Source organism: Epinephelus lanceolatus, chromosome 14, assembly GCF_041903045.1.
Source record: "Epinephelus lanceolatus isolate andai-2023 chromosome 14, ASM4190304v1, whole genome shotgun sequence".
Taxonomy (NCBI): domain Eukaryota; kingdom Metazoa; phylum Chordata; class Actinopteri; order Perciformes; family Serranidae; genus Epinephelus; species Epinephelus lanceolatus.
In genome coordinates, this window is record NC_135747.1 from 22,882,454 (window position 1) to 22,899,255 (window position 16,802).

Below are 16,802 nucleotides of genomic sequence, written 5' to 3' on the forward strand. Positions count from 1 at the left end.
TTAAGCTTTTAATATAGTGAAGAGCGCTTAGAATTTCCCACAATGCATTTTTATGTTTTTAATTGTGATTTTATACCACCTTGTGGTGAAACTGAGGAAGTTCAAGTGGGCCCAGACTCCCAAACATCAAGTTCAAAATAGGCTGCTGTATGTCAAAATATTATCATTGCCATTTTTTTATGTGCAAGTGCTCTTACAACAGTGACTGTGGATTTAAAATGGGAAGAAAACACAGTGATGATAAATTCACTGAGTATATGCCTAACTGGATGCCAGATGGACTGTGTTTTTCAGATCCAGTATTATGGGAAGCACATTTTGTTGCCACGTTCACCGAGAAAGGGAATATTAATGAGGCTGAAAGGATCCAGGGGGTTACGAGGGGCACTGTCCCTTTTAGTGTGTACAATGGCTAATATGTAACAGCCTTAAAAGCAATGGTCTGTGAAACACAGTCAGTGGTGTAAACAGTTTTTGTAACACCTCTCAAAATGCTGAGCTCTCACGACGTAGGAACACATTATTTTATTCCTTGTGGGGTCAAACTGAAGAGCTTGATGTTGTTGCCATGGCTCTGTTGAATGATTTATGATGCCACGTTGAGATATAAAGCTATCGTCAAAGTGGAAGGGTTTCATGGTGCTTTGACTGGTGCTGAAAAAGCAGCTGTTACACACAGACACACAGACAGGGAGCCTCAGATGGACTTTGTCTACAGCAGTGGGGTGCTGGTTATACAGCACCTCCAGAACAACTATAGGGAATACCACGATTTCCTCAACTTCATGTCAACTGTGGGAGACCCTCGCAATATTTTCTCAGTGTATTTCCCCCTCTGGTTCCATCTCAGTCATGATGTGGGCACCAAGATGATATGGGTGGCTGTTGTCGGGGACTGGTTAAATCTTGTTTTCAAATGGTAAGCCAACTCAACTCAGTAATTTATATTCAGAAGATTGTGTGCATTTTTAAATTCTAATCAAATACTTGTTTTTCAGGATTATGTTTGGGCAGCGACCGTACTGGTGGGTGCGAGAAACTCACATCTACCACAACGATTCTTTCCCACATTTGGAGCAATTTCACATCACGTGTGAAACAGGGCCAGGTTAGCATGTATGCAGTAAATTTTAATGAATCCATTAAAAGTACAACATTACAGCACTGGCAAGCTTGTTCTTTGATGTTTTCTTTCACAGGAAGTCCATCTGGTCATGCCATGGGTTCAGCATGTGTTTGGTATGTGATGATCACCTCTGCTCTCAACTTCATCAGGCCTTCCTCCACTGTCGCTTCAGAACAGAGTTTCCAAAGGTGGGTAGTTATTTTGTATCACACCATTACATCAGTGATTTCATTATTACTGGTCGTGTGTAATTATTCCATCCTTGCAGGTTTCGTCTTCTGAGGTCGTGTCTGTGGATGGCTTTTTGGGTCATTCAGATAAGCGTTTGCATCTCCAGGGTTTTTGTCGCAACACATTTCCCACATCAGGTTATCCTCGGCGTTGTTGCTGGTGAGTTTCTACTTCCTGTCACAAATTCCCTGAATTAATTATGTGTTTTATGCCATAGTGTTAACATTAGTCATTCTGTTTTTTCTACTATGTGTAGGTATGTTGGTTGCCAAGGCATTTGATCACATCCCCTCAGTCTACAATGCAAGCATGAAAGTGTACCTCCGGACCAATTTTTGTCTTTTCACTTCAGCTATTTGCTTTTATCTGCTCCTCAAATTGACGGACATTGATCCCTTGTGGTCAGTTGATAAAGCAAAGAAGTGGTGTGCTAACCAAGATTGGATCCATCTCGACACCACACCGTTTGCTGGTCTGGTGAGAAACCTGGGAGCCCTATTTGGTCTGGGCCTGGCGGTGAACTCTCAGATGTTTTTTCAGAGCTGTAAGGGGAAGAACGGCTACAAAATCAGATTCAAACTCATGTGTGTGACAGCAACTCTCACAACTCTGAAGCTGTATGATTTTATCAAAATACCCACTCATACTGAGGTTCTGTTTTACATTTTGTCATTTTGTAAGAGCGCTTTAGTTCCTCTCGGTGTGGTTGCTGTCATTCCCTACTGTGTTCATTTGCTGATTGGAGATGAGGACAGGAAGTTGGCTTAGATTATTGAGGAACTGGGAAGTTTTGTGACATTGTTCTCATTACTTTTGATTTAGCATGAAAACGTCAAATGGGCGGATACGCCACCTGTCAGACTGTTTTTCACAGTTATTGCACATAAGCACTCAAAATGCAATATATGTTGTATAATAAGTTTTTATGTGGTCTAACATTATGTGATGAAATAGTAAACTATGACCTGTGTGGCCTGAGTGTATATGTGAAGCACTGATGACACGATTTGAGTGATTCTTTCGGATAAAACAGATTTTCAGCAATTTTGAAGTCAGAGTTTTATTATTAAATAGTTTGAAATGTTATATTGCATTACTTTTATTCACTTTTTTCCACAACAAATACACAGCAGGAGCAATGAGCAAAGCAATATTTTTTTACTCTAGGAAACAAGGCCACCTCACCTTGAAATAGCTCTCAAAGACAAAATAGTTTTCTTTTTATCAGGTTTTCTTGAAAATCAGTGCTTACTTTTCCCATCTCTCCAGCATAGCATAGATAGTATTTTATCAGACTATGCATTAGGGTTCAGTTGAGAAAAAGTGATTAAATTACATCAGAGATTAGTGAGGGTTTCTCAATATTTAGATTATGCTGCAACATAAAAGCAGTAACCCAAAATGTATATATACACTGACGTGCAGGGTTGGTTATATTGAGGTTTTTCTACTTTTCTTCAATTTTCTTCAGAGGTAAAATTAAAGAAAAAAAACCCTAGCACAATTTAGACATCAAATGTATCATTAACATTCAGAACAGTGTTGCCCTTGCCTGATAGCAGACTGAAATGATAACTTATTACACTCCATTTTCAGTCAATCTGGTGGACTGGACGAATTTAGGTCCCCAGATAGGTTTTGCCCCTTAAAAAAGAAAAATGAAATGATTCAAACTTCGTAAATGTCACCACATGTTGCATGAGAGAGGAATACTATTATCATTTTCCTCCAAATAAATTTGAATTTTGATTTTGTTTTTAATCCAGAAAGCCTTAAGTGACCCTCGATCATTATTGAACTGTAACAGTGCTGTTGGGCTCTAAATACTTCGGGCCCTCTGCAGTCTAATCAGTGGTTAGATTGAACAGGTTTAAACTGTGATTTGTCAGTCCCTAGTATGCTCAAATGATATTCCCTGAGCCAACATAATAATTATAAACTTACCTTTTATTCATATTTTGAGGTTTGAAGAATAGATTTGCTAAAGCAACATGTTGCCTGTTAATAGGCATTATTGTGCACTTGACACTTGATCTTCAATATTTCAACCTTAGCCTTCCACTACCGTTAATTACTGACTGGGGATTTTTATATTCTTATTTAACTGTTGCTACAGGGCGTCCGTAGCATAGTGGATAGTGCCGGCGCCCCATGTACAGAGGCGATGCCTTGCTGCAGCGGTCGCAGGTTTGACTCCGGCTTGCAACCCTTTGCTGCATGTCAACCCCCACTCTCTCTCTCTCACCCCATTTCAATCTGTCCTGTCCATTAAAGGCAAAAAGCCCCCCCCAAAAAAACTGTTGCTACGAGGTGTTTCTGCCCTTTTATTTATAGCATTTTGTTCTTGATGTACAAAACATGACTTTTTTTTTTTTTTTTTCAAAAAATAACATCTTTTTGTTAAGAGGACTCTCTACAACCTAAAAACATGAAAGACCATTAAAAATGTAGATTACTCCCCTCAGCCATCTGACAGTTCCCAATCAAGCTTTGTGGTAAGACAATTCCAAACTTTTAAAAGTCAATAAATGCACAATTTAAACAGGGCTGATCTTTTGCACCATGACAGCAACTTAACAACACATCTGACATATGCTTTTCTACGATTCTCTGCCTTTTTGCAGCACCCGCTAAATCATTAATGGTTTCTCTCCTGCAGCATCCGTGTATGTAGCGTAGATGTATGCAGCCTGTATCCTGCAGAATTATATAATCTCTCATGGGTCACTTAGTTTCTTCAGGCAGCTTCAGATATTAATCAGCCCAAATGTAATGAGGTAGAACAGAATCTCTGATGTAACTAGATTAGGCAGATTAGTGAAACTCCCAGGCAGAACCCATTTCCACATCTTTTCCCACCGTCTGTGGTTGCTTGGCATCCAGTGGCACCTGGGGCCCGGCACTAAATGATGTAACTGTCCTAAGTGCGTAGACTACTTGTTAAACCAAGCCTGAAAAACATCTGTGTGTCTGGGTACTCTATTATGACTTGGTGCTGAGGGCAAAACAACACAGGACCACTCAGCAGCCTCCACTTTATCCACCTCAACTTTAGTTTAAGTTAAATATTTAGAAAACTAAATTCAGGAAGATATCAGAGAGGAAAAACATTGAAATTAACTTCTAAGAATTCTGAAAGCACATTTATTTTAATTACATACTGTTTGAAATTATGAAATAATGGGACATTTGTCTAGGATTCAATTGTTTTACATTCTTGTCATTAAAAATGTGACGCTATGGATACATAACAAGATGGTCATATTCAGGTATAAAAAGGAAAACCCCGTTAAATTAACATCTGTTCATTCATTTTGCAATACTGAACACATTTTTCGCAGTTAGAGATACTCAAAACATTAACCCTGAGCAGGAAAGATATTCCGATTTCAGGGCACTACTACATGCTATTACAAAAACAAGGTCTTTTAATAAAAAGAAAACATGATTGATATTGAATTTTTTTTAAATTAAACTTTTTATGAATTATACAAAGTACAATTCAAGATAGTAATCTCAGTCCAGTGGTACGAACATGGCAAGGTGCATGGCTGCAGAAAAATCTTTACCCCTTTATAAAAGGAACTTCTGAAAAACAAATATACACAATAAATAGTTTAATCTCCAGAATTAAAAATAAACTACATGATTATTAATGCCAATTCTTCAAATCAAAATACAGAAACGTTCCTTTATGCTAAATGAAGAAAACAATCTTTCCATGGCTTATGGACAATCTCTGAGGACACTGCATGAATTTAAATGTACAGTAAGACCCAGACATAATCATTTTCATCATATGCTCATCACTGTAGCTGCAGGCGTCTAGCTGATAGGAGCCCCTGTTGTGACAAGTTTATAATAGGCGCCCTTGTTGGCCATAAGTCTATCATGTGTGCCTTGTTCTATGACAGCTCCATTAGACATAACTGCTATGATGTCAGCAGTCTGGATGGTAGACAGCCGGTGAGCAATGACGATACAGGTTCGACCTTTTCTCGCGTCATCCAGAGCAGTCTGGACAGTCTGCAGGAAAACAGAGATTTATACCAGAAATTATATATAGTTACACAAAGAAATACCTTGTTTTATGTTCATACTGTTTAATTGTGTTTAGAACTGTGTTACCTGTTCACTCTCTGTATCCAGGGCAGACGTAGCTTCATCTAGGAGCAGGATCTTGGGGTTTCTGACGATGGCCCGGGCAATGGCGATGCGCTGTTTTTGTCCTCTTGACAGCTGGGAACCCTGGGCGCCAACCTGAGTCTCATATTTCTTATAATGTGCGAATGTAGAGATATGGAGAAAGCAAAAGGTCACAAGGTCAATCATGTCATACTGTAAACCTGTACATAACAATCAAATGCTCTCTATTATTATAGTATTAACTTCTTGGGTTTCCAGTCATTCTTGAACTTGGAAACACTAGTTGACAAAACATCCTCACGACTATTAAGTGGCTGCTCTGGAGCCTTTTTCTCTAATTGTGGTGGGAACTACCACAGAAGCTGTTTTGAGCATTTTTGTAGGTGTTTTTATGTCTGACTGTCTGTCTATGGACAGCTTTTTCAACCTCATAACCTTGCAACTGTGCCAACTAGAATCACAAAATTTTACAGGTGTGTAGTTGAGATCACACCGAAGTCCAAGTTCTAAGACAGGTGTGGTCTGTGCAAGGGGACCCAAAGTAGGGTAGGGGGCAGATAAATAACCAGGATTTGCAATGGCAATGTGTGTAAAGCCGTATCTTTAAGTGTTTCCACTTACATCTGGTAGCGTCATCACAAAGTCATGAAGGTAGGCTTTCTTAGCAGCCTCAACAATCTCTTCCATGCTGATACTGCATGTGTTATCTCCATACTGGATATTCTCTGCTATGCTGCAGTCAAACAACACCGGCTCCTGGGACACAATGCCGATCTGAGATCTTAGGAAGGGCACATTGACTGTGTGAGAGGGGCGGCCATCAATCAACTGAAAATAAAAGATGACATAATTAAGATGCTGGAATCGATTAAACTCATTTTGTGATTAGTGAAATGAATGTCTGAATCAGTCTACATACCACTTGGCCTTCATCAGGGTCATAGAACCTTTCCAGCAGTTGAACACTGGTGCTTTTCCCACAGCCACTGCTCCCAACAAACGCCAGAGTCTGACCAGGCTTCACAGACACAACCATGTTGTTCAACACCTGGATATCTGGCCGAGTTGGATAGGTGAAATTGCAATTGAGGAACTCTATTTCACCTCTGAAGTTGTCCTAAAGATAGATTACAAGGCTTAATTATCATCAAAGGTAACATCAAGACAAAATGGCATCCCATTATATCCAATTATGTCTTATTTACTGAATTAACAAACCCATTTCTCTCCATCTGTGTGGCTCATGCTGATTTTAGGAACTCGGTCCAATAATTTGAAAAACTGAGCAGCAGCAGTTTTGGCTTTGGCGTAATCTGGAGTGAAGGAGGAAGCTCTGCCTAGTGCGGTCCCACTGATGACTACAGCGCTAATCACTCTGGGGAGACATCATATGAACACTGGGTTGATGTTTGGTAATCATCAAAAAGACAAAATACATTTCAACACAGAATCTGAAAAAGACGTTCCATTGAAATACATAATTTCACCAACCTGAAAACCAACATGTATTGTAACCCTTCAGAGCTAACCAGATAGCCTCCATATCTGAAAGAGGCAGCATACGCCATGAAGATGACACACTGCGAGAAACCAAAACAAAGCCCGTAGACGATAGCTTTCTTAATGGCAGATTTAAATGGCAGCTCGAGTTTCTGCTCGTATGATTCCACAAATGATTTCTCTTTAGCCAAGCCTGCAATCGTCCTGATGTTGGCAAGAGCCTCACTGGATACCTGCGGGAGAAAGTTAAGTTCTTACACTGAGGCTTTTGGTATCTCTTTTGGTATTTGGTATATAAACACATCAATGGGCGTAAGTGGCAAATGTTCTGTGGAGCTTACCCGACCTGCTGCCTCCATGGCTTTTTTATCTTCATTTGCAAAACCTGTCAGCATTTTGGCTTGGAACACACCAGACAGCCCAAGGAGTGGCAGGAAGCACATAATTACCAAAGTTAACTTCCAACTGAAGTAGAAAGCAATGATGAAAGACGCTCCAATGCTGGTCAACGAGTTCACAATCATGCCAATCTGAGATCCTGTTGCCTGCGGAAACCACACCAACCACATGTAAAAAAGTATGTACAGCACCAAACCTATGCTTTTTGTGTGTTATAGCCCAAATAGTGTGAAATATGGACACGCCTATAAATCTGTTACCTACCCCCTGCACCATGGATGCATCGGTGGCTAGTCTGGTGGTCAGAGCTCCAGGGCTGTTTCTGGGGTCATCAAACCAGCCAATCTCCTGTCTCAACATGGCTTGGAAGCCCACTTTCCTTAGACGCCGGGTCAGCAGCTCTCCAGACTTAGCAAAAGCAAATCCCTGAAATATGAAATCAGGCTTAGTCTACATGTAAAATCCTTGATTATTTTGCTTGGCTTGTGTCTATATCAAAATAACAGAGATGTAATTGTTAGATTCTTAAAGGGGACCTATTATATATATATATATATATATATATATATATATATATATATATATATATATATATGAACATGGCTTAATGAACATGGCTGAAGTTTCAAATAATAAGGTGAATGTAAGCTATGTAAAAGTAATCCCTGTGAGCAAAACCCAAAACTTCATACTGTTCTAAATACTCCGTCTCTGGTGTTTTTATTTTTTAGTTTGAGTTTTTTTGCTTTGGCTACAAGATGACATCAGATCTTGACAGATTTTTTATTTAGTTATCTGCTCCAGGCACATTACTGCAGGTGATAACATTACATACCCTACACTGCTACGTGAAGCTACATGCTAACACCAGGCAAAAACATATGCCTTGTTGCCGATGTTGTCAATTTCTCTCTGATTTCGGATTGCTGGAAGTGTTATATCATAGACAACTGGAGTTCTTTGAGTTGCTGAAACATGTTGGTTGTGATTAGGTGCATAAATTCGTGATTTTTAATCAGAGAAATTGCAGCTATAAACAGTCATTCCCCAGATACAATTACACAGCTGCATGTAGCTACATGCTAATGTTTGGGAAACATACAGTGTTAATACTGGTTGCTCTTACTGTATATTTCTTCCCAATTGAGAACTATATTTCTGTTGGAATATGTTAGGTTGTGTTTTAATTTATTTTATTTTATTTTTTTGCATTTTTGCCTTTATTGATAGGACAGCTGTAGACTGGGGTGGGGGATGACATGCTGCAAAGGGCTGCAGGTCAGAATCGAACTGACCGACTCAGCATATTTGAGATGCACACTCTGCCATGTGAGCCAGAGGTCACCCCATGTTTAGAAGCTTTTATCTGCGATTTTTGACAATAGAAAGGGCCCCTATACTCCGTTAAAGTCATTGCCCAGCTGCAATGACGGTGCAGAGATGCTGAGATACAAAAGACCCAGAAACACAGACTGAGCAGAAGAGAAGAGCAGACTGGGCTTTTTCGGGAGGAGGGTTTAAAGACAGGTGCCAAAACAAAGCATTTCAGATAGAGGGTGAATACAGGTGCTCCATCACCGACAGTATGAGCAAAATAAAGTGTTTTTTTTTTTAACAATAAATCATGTAAACATGTTCTGGTAGAAACCTGAAATATAAGTATGAACCTGAAAATGAGCATAATAGGCCCCGTTTGAATGTTACCAATTCTGTTCCAAACCTGTAAAAACTGGGAAAAGAAACTGGCCACTGCCACAATGCAAAACAGAACACATGTCCCGTTAATCTGCGCCCTCTGTTCATCCAAATCACGAATGGCAAATGTCTGCAAACACAAAGATACTATAAGTCATTTGCACTTCAGGAAAATACATCAACATTTAAAACAGCAATGGGAGTATATGTGAAATGCATAACTCTCACCCCAAGAACTTGGCTGAACAGAATAGCATAGATGGGGTTGACAGAGCCATTGACAGCAGCTCCCAGCGAGCCCAGCAGCATGTATGGCCATTCTGGTTGGTTATACTTTAGGATACGTGCTACCGGGGCAGGCTCTACAAATTTGTCTGCATCATCCTCACATTTCTGTTAAAGGATACACATTGGAGCTATTAGGTTCCACAGTGATGTTTGCAATTAAGTAAATGTATTACATAGTGTAAAAGGGGACCCCAGTACCTCTTCTATTGTGAACTCCTTGTCCGAAAGCATCCCAAGGCTGTCTGGTAATGTGTAACTTGACAATTTGCTAGCCGATCGCAGTCGAACAGAGCCCCTACAGGAGTAATATTGAGAACATCAGATTATTTTATCAAAAAAAATTTTAATATTGTTTTTTTTATATAATTTCAAACTGGATTTACTTCACCCTTTACTGGATGTGCGGCTCCTCATTCTTAGATCAAAGTCTTCTTCAAGAGCTTCATTGATTGCACCTGGCAGGAAAAAAAAACACCCAAATCAATACAGCTTTTATTACAATATTTAGCTTCTCTTGCTCTTTAACAGACACAGGAAGGACCTTTAAAAAACTCTATAGGACTCCTGCTGAGTGTATCTGAAAGGTGCTGTTTCAACCAATAGGGGATGAGCCACCAATCTCTTGTGATGCTGCGATGAATTTGAAGGTACAAGGCAACAAGGTTAAAGGGTCTTGCCTGTGTACACAGAACATGGATTATGATACTCGATTTATTTATTTTTTTTTACATATTTTGCTATCTTCCCAGCATCTTTCCAGGTAAGTCTGACAGAGTATGGCCACAAGCCTGTAAGACCCACACAACAACCACCACCTCTGACTGTGTCTGACAGATAGAGGTGGCTACAGTAATATAGCTGGTAGGTAATTGTCCATCCTGATTGGCTGAACCAGTACTGTATATGCAAATTTCACCTCTCCACAGGGGTAAGTGGTCAAGCTATTATGGCCTTCTATAGGACAAAACATGTAAAATGTAAAATTCTGGCTTTTCATACATAGAAAGATCAAAAACAATGACCGGCAGGTAAATCTATAGACTGGTTGCAGCCAATTCTCATTCCAAAGTCATCAAATACGACTGCTTTGTCAGTGATTTCGGCTTCAGATGCCTAAAGCCACCTTTCACAGTGGTATGATACACCGCCGAGTGGCATCAGTGTGTAATGTGGTCGTACTGAGCCTTTTGTGGTGTAATGATAGGCCGCCGGTTGGCTGGACCACACCTGTCACGGAAGTATGATACGCCAGTGGACCGCATAAAAGCTGCCAGTAATAATGTAATATAAAGAGCTGGAAAGTCTCTATAGGATGGGCAACAGCAGTGGTGGATGTGTCCAACAAACCCTGGACTTTCACCCGGGAGGTGGGTGTTTGCTTCCCATATGAATGTAGAGCCAAACCAAAACCTAATTATGTGCTTTTGTTGACATCCTGGTGTCGGTTGGGGCGTCTTGGAACTTAAACAACAGATGCAGAAGGATACCTAACACGTGATAGACTTAAAGGTGGTTGACAAAGAGGCAATATGTGATGACTTCGGCTTGGTAATTCCTACCTTTATTTGTGTTGGATGTGCCTTGGTTCTGCAGGGTGACCAGAGTGAAGTAGACACCTTTCCTTTCTAGCAGCTCACTGTGTGTTCCCCTCTCCACTGCTTGTCCACGCTCAAAACCAATGATGACATCTGCATTTCTAATCGTGGACAGACGGTGGGCTATAGAAATTGTTGTCCTGCCCATGCGCACCTGCACAGATGCTAGTTATTAGGGTGTCTTTCAATAAAAAATGCATTCGGTTATGTAGTTTGTGGGCAAAGAGTGACTCACCTTCTCCAGTGCCTCCTGGACAACAGCCTCACTCTCATTGTCTAGGGCAGATGTGGCCATATCCAGCAGGAGGATCCTGGGGTTTCGGATCAGAGCTCGAGCGATAGCAATCCTCTGCTTCTGTCCTCCACTCATCTGTCCTCCCCCTTCTCCCACTAGAGTATCAAATTTCTGTTGGATGAATAGCATTATGTTAATTTGGGGCTAAACTATTGTATGTTCTGTAATTCTTCTGAAATATCTTTAAATATGTAGTTGTACCTGTGGCATATCCATGATAAAATTATAAGCATTAGCCTCTTTTGTTGCCTGGATGATGTCTTCCATGGTTACTCCAGGTCGACCAAACCGGATGTTTTCTGCAATAGTTGTTGCAAACAGCACCGGCTCCTGCTCTACAATACCAATGAGAGATCTGAGCCACTGGATGTTTAAAGTGCGAATGTCATGGCCGTCCAAAGTCACCTGAGAACGAGAATTACATATGTGGTACTACAGTGAAGCCTTCAAACTCTCCACTGATGTCCTGTGTGTTGGCGTGGGTGTTTGCAGGTACTGCAATGTTACCATTCCTTCCTTTGGGTCATAAAACCTTTGGATGAGCTGGATCGTTGTGCTCTTTCCAGATCCACTTGGTCCCACAAAAGCAGTGGTTTCTCCTGCTTTAATCTGCATGCTCAGATCATTTAAAATCTGAAAAAGTGGTTGACTTTTTATGAGTTGAATTTTGATAAGTGAGAAATGGACATAAAGAAATGCTTGTTGAAGAAATTTACCTTGACTTCAGGCCGGGATGGGTAGTAGAAAGAGACATTATGGAACTCAATGTCACCTTTTACTCTGTCTAATTTGTGACCTTCTTCTGAGAAACAATCAATTTCTGGTACCTGTGAACATAACAGCACAGAACCTTATTTTAAGGTGAAAATTTTGTCTTTTAAAATGTACTGTTTCAAATCTGGGTTGTATCTGCAAAAAAAGTCTGAAATAGTATCCTGATTTTACCCGGTCAATTGTGTCAAAGATTGCTTTTGCTGCAGCACGACCAGAAGCAAAGGCCTCTAGGCAGGGTGAGGCCTGGCCAAGGTTCATAGCTGCCATGAGTACTCCAAAGAACACCTGAAAAAATAACAACAACACCGCAGCAATGGTGAAACAATGGCCACCGTCTTTCAAATACTTAGCTGGGGGTCAAGACTTCCCGTGGGGTCGCAAGATAAATCTGAGGGAGCATGAGTAAACAGATTACTGGGTAATTTTAAAAAAAATCACGCTTTTGGTTGAAGAGGCCACCTCAGAGGGAAATTTGTAACATGTGACGAGGGGTTGCAGGACGACAGCTTTATTTTCAGCGGTCACAAGAAAAAAAGGTTGGGAACCAATGAGTATAGTTGAACAGTTGAAAAGTAGTGAAGATGTAACACAAGCAAGCTATGTGGTAGCTCATGTAATTGCTACCCATGGCAAGCAGTTCAGTGATGGAGAGCTCATGTGAGAATGCTTGATGAAAGTGGTTGACTTCCTGTGTCTTGAACCTGTGCAGTCTTCAGGGAGATACTGGCTCCCTAAAAAGGCACTAACTGATCAAAGCTTTGAGCAACGCTGATGTAGAGTATCAGAAGTTGAATGCATTTATTTGTACATACCTGAATAAGAGTACCAGGAGTCAGCTCTTTGGTGTTGATGACCAACTTAGATCCATACCAAAAGGCCAAAGCGAAACATAAGAAAATGGTGCACCACAGGTATCCTTGAAAAATGCCAACAATTGTGCCCTTTTTCACGCCCCAGTTCTGAGCTTCCATGAGATTTCTGTCATACCTGTACAAAGGTCACATTCCAGTTTCATATCAAATCACAGAGTAATATTCCATCTCTTCCAAATCTTACAAAATACCTTTCAGCTTCTTTTTCCTCCCCGCCAAACGCTGCGACTGTCCTGATGGATGACATGACCTCATCAGCCACCGCCCCTGCCTTTGCGTAGGACTTTAGCTCTCGTCCTGTCAGCCTGGCCACAGCCTTTAGCAACAACAAAGAAAATTACACACATACATCATTTTGTGATACATGATTCCACATACAGTAAGAAATCACTCTGTTTGATTCACAACTTTACCATGGCCATAAGTCCTGCAGCTACACCAATCAGTGGGCTCACTGCTATGACCACCAGAGTCAGCTTCCATCCACCAATGAATCCAACCATGAAGCCAAACACAAACGTTGAGATCCTCTCAATGAAGATAGCCACCTGGTCAGCGATGGCATTGTTGATCTTGTTGATATCACTGTAAAGGAACAGGAACATTAAAACCTTCTCCAGCTTTGTACTGATAACAGCCTGATCTGCAGATAAAGAGAACTCACTCTGACATCCTTGTGTTCAGTTCACCAACAGAGTTGCAGTCAAACCATCCAATCTCCATTTGCATTACTTTCCTGAAATAAGTCTTTCTCATTCTATCAACTTGTCTTGCAGCTGCTGAAACCCAGAAGTCAATCTGCAGTGAACAAATTTGTACAACATTATCTCTCTGAGTACATATAATGTGCTACACCATCATACACCATAATTACTCAAAGAGGGGTTAAAATTAAAGGGACAATTCACCCCAGAATCAAAAATACATATTTTTCCTCTTCCCTGTAGTGCTACTTATTGATCTAGATTGTTTTGGTGTGAGTTGCAGGGTGTTGGAGATATCAACCATAGAGATAAGTGCTTTCTCCATGGGCCCCTCTCACAGCTCAGAAGCAAGCGTGCATCTATAGATAAGAGGCTCATGCACGTGACAGCATGAGATGTAAACTTTAATGGCGTCCTTCTCTGGCTGAGCTGTAACAGCTAGCTCAGTAGTGCTAGATAAGTTAGCAGTAGATGTGTGCTTCCTTCTGTGCGGTGAGCCCCACGAGCTGAGTGCCATCTAGGTCCATTATATTCAACAAAGAGCAGACATCTCCATGGCCAATGTCTCTAACATCCAACTATTCACGCTAAAGTAATCCAGACTAATAACTACTACTAGATGGTCCACAGGGACTTGGTTTGGGAGCTGGAGGGTCGCCTGTTCGAGTCCCGTCCAGACCAAAATATGGAGCGTGGACTGGCAGCTGAAGAGGTGCCAGTTCACCTCCTGGGCACTGCCAAGGCACCCTTGAGCAAGGCACCAAACCCCCCAACCGCTCGGAGCGCCTGTCATGGGCAGCCCCACTCTGACATCTCTCCACTTAGTGCATGTATAGGCCCTGTTTGTGTATGTGTGTGTGTTTGGACCTGTGTGTAATTGACAACAGAGCGAAAAAATTGAATTTCCCCTCTGGGACTAATAAAGTATATAAAATTTTAAAAAAAAAATAATTAAATTAAATTACAGGTATGAGGAAATTTGTGTGTTTTTAATTTTGGCATGAACTGTCCCTTTAAAGTTGAAAGCATAAATACTTACTTGAAAATAACTAACAACTAGAACTCCTATTCCAATGCCAACATAGTAATATGCAAACATGGTCATCTGTGCTTCAATATCCACCCTGCAGAGAGAATAAAATAAGTAACAGCAACTTTTTAACTGTAACTACACATCAACAAATCAACTGTCAACTAAAGACTCACCCACACTGCACAGTGCTGTTTTCAGCTGTTGTGTATATGGAGCCATTTTTCCAATAAATGGTGTTGTTGTTGCATGTCTTGTTTATGTCTTTCAGTTCTTGGACCTCCAGCTCATACGCCACAAACGTGTTTGTCATCCTGCCGTACACCAGGAGCATGAGAGGTGCAGCTGCACCGTGTATGAGGGCGCACAAGCCCCCCACCACCATCATCGCGACGTCTTTGGAAGTGGCAAATCGAAACTGCAAAAAGGAAGTTGCTGATTTTTAAAAATTATTTTAACAATATTTGTGAGAATTTGCTTTCTGTTTTCTACTTTCTTACTGATCTGTAATGATCAAACAAAAGATAGTACAGCGGTGCAGAGAGGTAAGAGCATGACTCACATCCTTTGGCCTGAGATGCCTGAATTTGATCAGCTTATGGCATGTTCTTAAGTAAAATCTTAATGTGAAGAATAAGTAGTAGGGTGTCAAATAAATGGAGTTGAGTGAAAAGTAATGGAAATATTCAAGTAAAGTACCTAAAATTTCCCTTAACCCGTTCAGGTGCCTCCTCCACTCCAAATGACATAATTTATTTCATATTTTTTACATCATAAAAGCTACTGTAATCAATATTTTGTCTCTATTTTTACAAATAAACTAATAAAATTCAAAAGAATTTTCTAAGCACTTCCACTGTAGCAACAAACAAGCTTTTTGTTATCTGTTTTAAAGGGATACACTCCTCATTATGGGTGATATCTAGCTTTTGCTCCCACATGGTTTGAATGTTCTTATCATGAGTCACTTTGGACAAAACCATCTGCCATTTGAATGTTAAGTAATGTTAAATAGACTGAGTTACTTTCCACAAACATGATGAGCAAAGAGACAGTATTTACCAGCTGAAAGTATCCAACAGTCAGTGTCTTTTCTTTTTTCTTCTCATCTCTGTAACACATGTAAACTACAGTAAGCCCCAGGAATATTTAATAACTGCAAACATACTGCGCTCTGAAACATTTGGGAGAGGCAATCTTGAAGTCCAAACTTACCCATTCTCAATGTCTGCTAAAAAAAAAAAGAAAAAGAGGAACAGCTATATTTAGTCACTGGTAATCACTTGGCTTTTTAATCAGACTTTACTTTTATTGTGTCCACTTCTTAAGATTGAAAACAGATCACTCACTTCTTTTATCTGTTCCTGATGTTGTAAATTTAATTGATTTATTCATGTCTGCTGCCCTGACTCAGGCAGGTGTGTCCTCACTTGGCAACTGTGAATAGAAAATTTTCTGTATGATAATTTGGATGTTAATCAGTGGGATCCATGGTCCAGTGCGAATCAGGAGATCCAAGTTTTCAGACTCACAATATTCCATACATACATCTACAAAGTATAACAACAAATTCCCGGTGTCCGACAAAATTTACGACTATGGAAAAGACTTCAAATATTAAATTAAGTTAATATTCATCTAATGACTAATTCACAATTACCTGTGTAGTCGAACGGATGATTCGTTTTGCTCAAAAATTTAGTTTTGATCCAACAGCATGGACACAAGATGTGAGCGACATATAACAGCAACACACTGCTTTGAGCAGCATACTATCCAAATGTCAACAACAAAACATTATTAAATTACGGTACGTAGATTATGATAAGAGCAATCGTTAGAGGGTAATCCTGGTTGGGCATGAACACAACGTAACACTTTATCATGGAAGAAAAGCCAAATGTACCGTACCTGGAGTTTTCGCTGAACGTCTGTTATCTTCAGAAATCCACCAGCACCACTGAGGCTCATCAGAGTAAATTCCTATCTTAACTGTCTTATTTTCAGGTCACCTATGCCTCTCCTTTCCCATTATCTACACCTCCATTAGCTGATAAGAGTTGTGAGAGCATGAAACCTTTACTAGACTGCCATTGTGAGGCAAAATCAATCTCTAAACCAAGTTAATGTTCATTTACTGCTATGAT

At 40.3% G+C, this 16,802-nt stretch overlaps 2 protein-coding genes across 2 annotated transcripts; one reads left to right on the forward strand and one right to left on the reverse strand.

Annotated features, from left to right (window-relative positions):
* The first annotated feature begins 661 nt into the window (after positions 1 to 661).
* Positions 662 to 2,251, forward strand: LOC117251650 (glucose-6-phosphatase 2-like). Its single transcript, XM_033618139.2, has 5 exons — positions 662 to 919; positions 999 to 1,108; positions 1,200 to 1,314; positions 1,395 to 1,516; positions 1,614 to 2,251. The coding sequence occupies exons 1-5, from the start codon at positions 702 to 704 to the stop codon at positions 2,123 to 2,125; spliced, it is 1,077 nt and encodes a 358-aa protein (XP_033474030.1). The 5' UTR covers positions 662 to 701; the 3' UTR covers positions 2,126 to 2,251.
* A 2,234-nt stretch (positions 2,252 to 4,485) lies between these two features.
* Positions 4,486 to 16,694, reverse strand: abcb11a (ATP-binding cassette, sub-family B (MDR/TAP), member 11a). Its single transcript, XM_033613453.2, has 28 exons — positions 16,567 to 16,694; positions 16,005 to 16,092; positions 15,871 to 15,886; positions 15,718 to 15,766; positions 14,832 to 15,073; positions 14,665 to 14,749; positions 13,586 to 13,719; positions 13,335 to 13,506; positions 13,113 to 13,237; positions 12,862 to 13,036; positions 12,221 to 12,334; positions 11,992 to 12,102; positions 11,783 to 11,908; positions 11,477 to 11,680; positions 11,216 to 11,386; positions 10,945 to 11,134; positions 9,774 to 9,840; positions 9,584 to 9,680; positions 9,326 to 9,490; positions 9,123 to 9,227; positions 7,667 to 7,828; positions 7,345 to 7,548; positions 6,995 to 7,236; positions 6,722 to 6,878; positions 6,423 to 6,620; positions 6,125 to 6,331; positions 5,486 to 5,632; positions 4,486 to 5,383 (listed from the first exon to the last, which is right to left on the reverse strand). The coding sequence occupies exons 2-28, from the start codon at positions 16,048 to 16,050 to the stop codon at positions 5,183 to 5,185; spliced, it is 3,912 nt and encodes a 1,303-aa protein (XP_033469344.1). The 5' UTR covers positions 16,051 to 16,092; positions 16,567 to 16,694; the 3' UTR covers positions 4,486 to 5,182.
* Between the last annotated feature and the right edge of the window lie 108 nt (positions 16,695 to 16,802).

Excerpts from the sequence above, each read along its gene's own strand:
- LOC117251650 (XM_033618139.2), top strand. The coding sequence starts at position 702 with ATGGACTTTGTCTACAGCAGTGGGGTGCTGGTTATACAGCACCTCCAG. Across the intron at positions 1,109-1,199 it reads CACGTGTGAAACAGGGCCAG|GAAGTCCATCTGGTCATGCC; the intron begins GTTAGCATGTAT and ends TTTCTTTCACAG. Across the intron at positions 1,517-1,613 it reads TATCCTCGGCGTTGTTGCTG|GTATGTTGGTTGCCAAGGCA; the intron begins GTGAGTTTCTAC and ends TACTATGTGTAG.
- abcb11a (XM_033613453.2), bottom strand. The coding sequence starts at position 16,050 with ATGAATAAATCAATTAAATTTACAACATCAGGAACAGATAAAAGAA. Across the intron at positions 7,237-7,344 it reads CCATGGAGGCAGCAGGTCGG|GTATCCAGTGAGGCTCTTGC; the intron begins GTAAGCTCCACA and ends TTTCTCCCGCAG. Across the intron at positions 6,621-6,721 it reads ACACAGATGGAGAGAAATGG|GACAACTTCAGAGGTGAAAT; the intron begins GTTTGTTAATTC and ends ATCTATCTTTAG.